This window comes from Eurypyga helias, unplaced genomic scaffold (genome assembly GCF_000690775.1).
Source record: "Eurypyga helias isolate BGI_N326 unplaced genomic scaffold, ASM69077v1 scaffold41795, whole genome shotgun sequence".
Lineage (NCBI taxonomy): Eukaryota > Metazoa > Chordata > Aves > Eurypygiformes > Eurypygidae > Eurypyga > Eurypyga helias.
In genome coordinates, this window is record NW_010252917.1 from 6,927 (window position 1) to 9,960 (window position 3,034).

The following is a 3,034-nucleotide window of genomic DNA, read 5'->3' on the forward strand; positions in this document are numbered from 1 at the left end:
TGAGACCAGTGGGATGCTGAGCGCGGCGGGGAGAGTGGTTAGAGGGGATGTAGGATGGGAGAGGAGACAGACTGGGCGGCCCTTAGGGGCTGCTGTAGTTGTAGTAACTCTGTAGAACCTGGTCATTGGGGCAGAGAACCCAGAGGCAGCACACGTGCTGCAGCCACCACGGGTAGAAAACCTCCTGCACCCGCGTGGCACCCCCGGAGATGATGGCGAGCGCAGCCTCGGGAGCAGGAGCAGCACTGAGATGCACTTTGCCCCTGGAAGGAAACAGAGGGTCACTCAACGCCAGTCGATCCTGGGTGTAGTTTAAACCGCAGAACGACTGTCACGGGGCTCATGTTCCACGCTGAGCTGGACACGCACGACCCTCACGGCGCGCCCGAGCAGACGCCCTCCGCCCAGTACTGTTCTTGCACATCCAGACGCGCACATCCTAAACGCAGCCGCAGTGCATTTTTTGCGTGCTTTTGAGAAGAGCCCTTCCTGCAGACACACTCCTCCCTGCCAGACCCCTCCGGACACACACCTGATGTTCTCCAGCGCCGTGGCGGTGTCGATCAGGCCCAGGATGCACAGCGTGATCGAGACGTTTCTCTGCTGCATGATGAGTTCGTGGCGCAGCGAGCTGAAGAATCCGTCCAGCGCAAACTTGGTGGCGGAGTAAGAAGTGGTGAAGGGAGTGGGTATTTTCCCTGGGAAGGAAAAGGAGAGAATGGAAAACACCAGCAAAGTGGCTGTAAGGACGATGGTGCCATAGAGAGGGAATCATAGAATCATGGAATGGTTTGGGTTGGAAGGGACCTTAAAGATCATCCAGTTCCAACCCCCCTGCCATGGGCAGGGACACCTTCCATAGCCCAGGTTGCTCCAAGCCTCATCCAGCCTGGCCTTGGACACTCCCAGGGATGGGGCATCCACAGCTTCTCTGGGAACCTGTCCCAGTGCTCCCACCCTCTGCGGGAAGAATTCCTTCCTGATGTCCCATCTCCATCTCCCTCTTTCCATTTAAACCCGTCACCCCTTGTCCTGTCACTCCCTGCCCTTGGGAAAAGGGAATCTGGGCAAAGACAGAGGCTCTGTCATCCTGCCTCGCCCCATGTTCTGTGTGGGCGTCACACACAGGGACTCAGGAAATGACACCCCTTCGTGTGAGCACATCCCAGCACGAGAGCCCCCACGTGTGTGCTGAAGGGCGGAAATCAACTTACACGGTAACCAGGTGATGGTCTACCTGCAGCCTTCCCCTCCCCCAAACACGGGCTGGGTGACACGCGGGTGCACCTGGCCAGGACACTGCCCTGGCACCGCGGCACCTCACGCCACGACGCCGGGATGCGCCGGAGCCTGAGCTCGTGCGTGGTGATGAAGCTTCCTTGGGAACGCACTGGGCACCTTCTCCCGCCTTTCCACCCCGTCGGCTCGGGGCAGCTCCTCAGCAGCCTGCCACCCAGGCTGGCCAAACCAGGCGGCCTTTGCGTGGCGGGATGGTCTCCATGCTGCGTCAGAAACGCGGGAGAGACGGGCCTGGCCGTGAGCGACAGGAGCCAAACACGGAGATGTGGGCACAGGGTGAGTGAAGAGCAAAGTTCCGATGGAATGCAAAACGCCGCAACGCAGAAAGCCTTACGGAAAAGGTGGTGGTCATCCTGTTGGCTACTCTAAAATGCACAGCTTGAAAGTGTGCTGAGGGGACGAAGGACACAGAGAAAGACGATGTTCTGGGAACCACTGTTTCCCCAAGGCCAGCACTAACCTGTGAGGGAAGAAACAACCACCAGAGAGCCTTTATTCTGCTCCAGGGTGGGAAGAGCTGCTGTTGCGAGCGCCACGTAACTGAAGAAATTCACCTGGAATGACAAAAGGAGACAGGGAAGCAGCAAGAGAGTTTGGAGGGAAGGTCGGCATGAGTCAGAAAGCCAATGCAGCGGTCAGAGGTGGAAAGGAGCATGGCCTGGGCTTGTTGTTTCAAATATCAAGCGAAAAGAATCATCCCCGTGAGGATGGGGACACACATTGCATCCATGAGTCTTTCAGATTCCAGAAAAAGGCAATGGAGAAGAGTGGGAACAAAGCTTTTTCCTGGGCTTAACACACAGATTTCTCGACAAGAGACAATTAGCTGTCTTCTCGATACGTCGTTCTTCACTCTGCAGTCCCTACTCAGCAGCAAGGACACCAGTGGTGTCTCCACGTGCTCCCCTTTCAAGTTTCCCTTAGCTGAGCTCGGACTACAACAAAGCGTGACATTCCGCCCCTCTTCGGAGCTTGGCTGCTCTCTAACTTGTCAGAAATTCCTTGCCTGTGATCCGAAGTCCCCTACTTGCCAGCAAACAGGCTCCTTCCGACATGAAATCGGACGAATATGCCCCATCCGACCTAGGACGACCGAATCAAGGAAAGAGCTCCTCATGGTCTGATTCTGTAGGAAAACTGAACCCGTGAGCCGAGACTCAAATGGCAAACACCAAACCACCTCGTGGTGCCCTGCAGTGACGTGCACTTGCTGGAGACAGCAGGAAGTGCCTGCTCCTTGCTTCCTGACCTTCCTAAACTAGACATGCATTGCACAACTGCCCATCCCTATCCAGCTATCCCCAACAGTCCTGGGCTGATGGGAGATAAGGAGGATGGAAAGAAGGAAAGGAGTGAAGTTCTTCCCAGACATTCCTCTGCACACGTATGTAACAACCGAGCAGGATGCCTGCCTCGTAACAAAGCCTCCAAACCATTTGACTTGAAACACACATGAAATAAAAGGGTTGTTCTCAACCACTGAATGTGCCTTTGAGCTTCCCAAAGCTGTCCGAGGAGGAGCCAGACTCACCCGATTCCAGGGGAACCTCTTCCTGCTGGGAAACCTCACCTGCATGAGCCAGCGGGTGTATTCCACGTCTCCAGCCCACATCTGGAAACGGGTCACGCCAATGTGGTTCAGCACCAGGTAATCCAGTCCCCCTGCGGGTAGGAGAGAAAGCAGTCCAAGGGGCCATCCCCTAACAAGCAGAGGGGGAGAATCGGGGGAAAAAGA

At 56.1% G+C, this 3,034-nt stretch overlaps 1 protein-coding gene across 1 annotated transcript; it reads right to left on the bottom strand.

The window, feature by feature from the left end:
* Positions 1–82: 82 nt before the first annotated feature.
* Positions 83–2,961, bottom strand: LOC104510311 (hydroxysteroid 11-beta-dehydrogenase 1-like protein; the record flags this gene model as incomplete). The annotated part of the gene is made up of 4 exons (XM_010152513.1): positions 83–263; positions 533–698; positions 1,760–1,853; positions 2,870–2,961. Coding segments are annotated over 4 exons (533 nt in total), but the record flags the coding sequence as incomplete, so codon positions are not given.
* Positions 2,962–3,034: the final 73 nt, after the last annotated feature.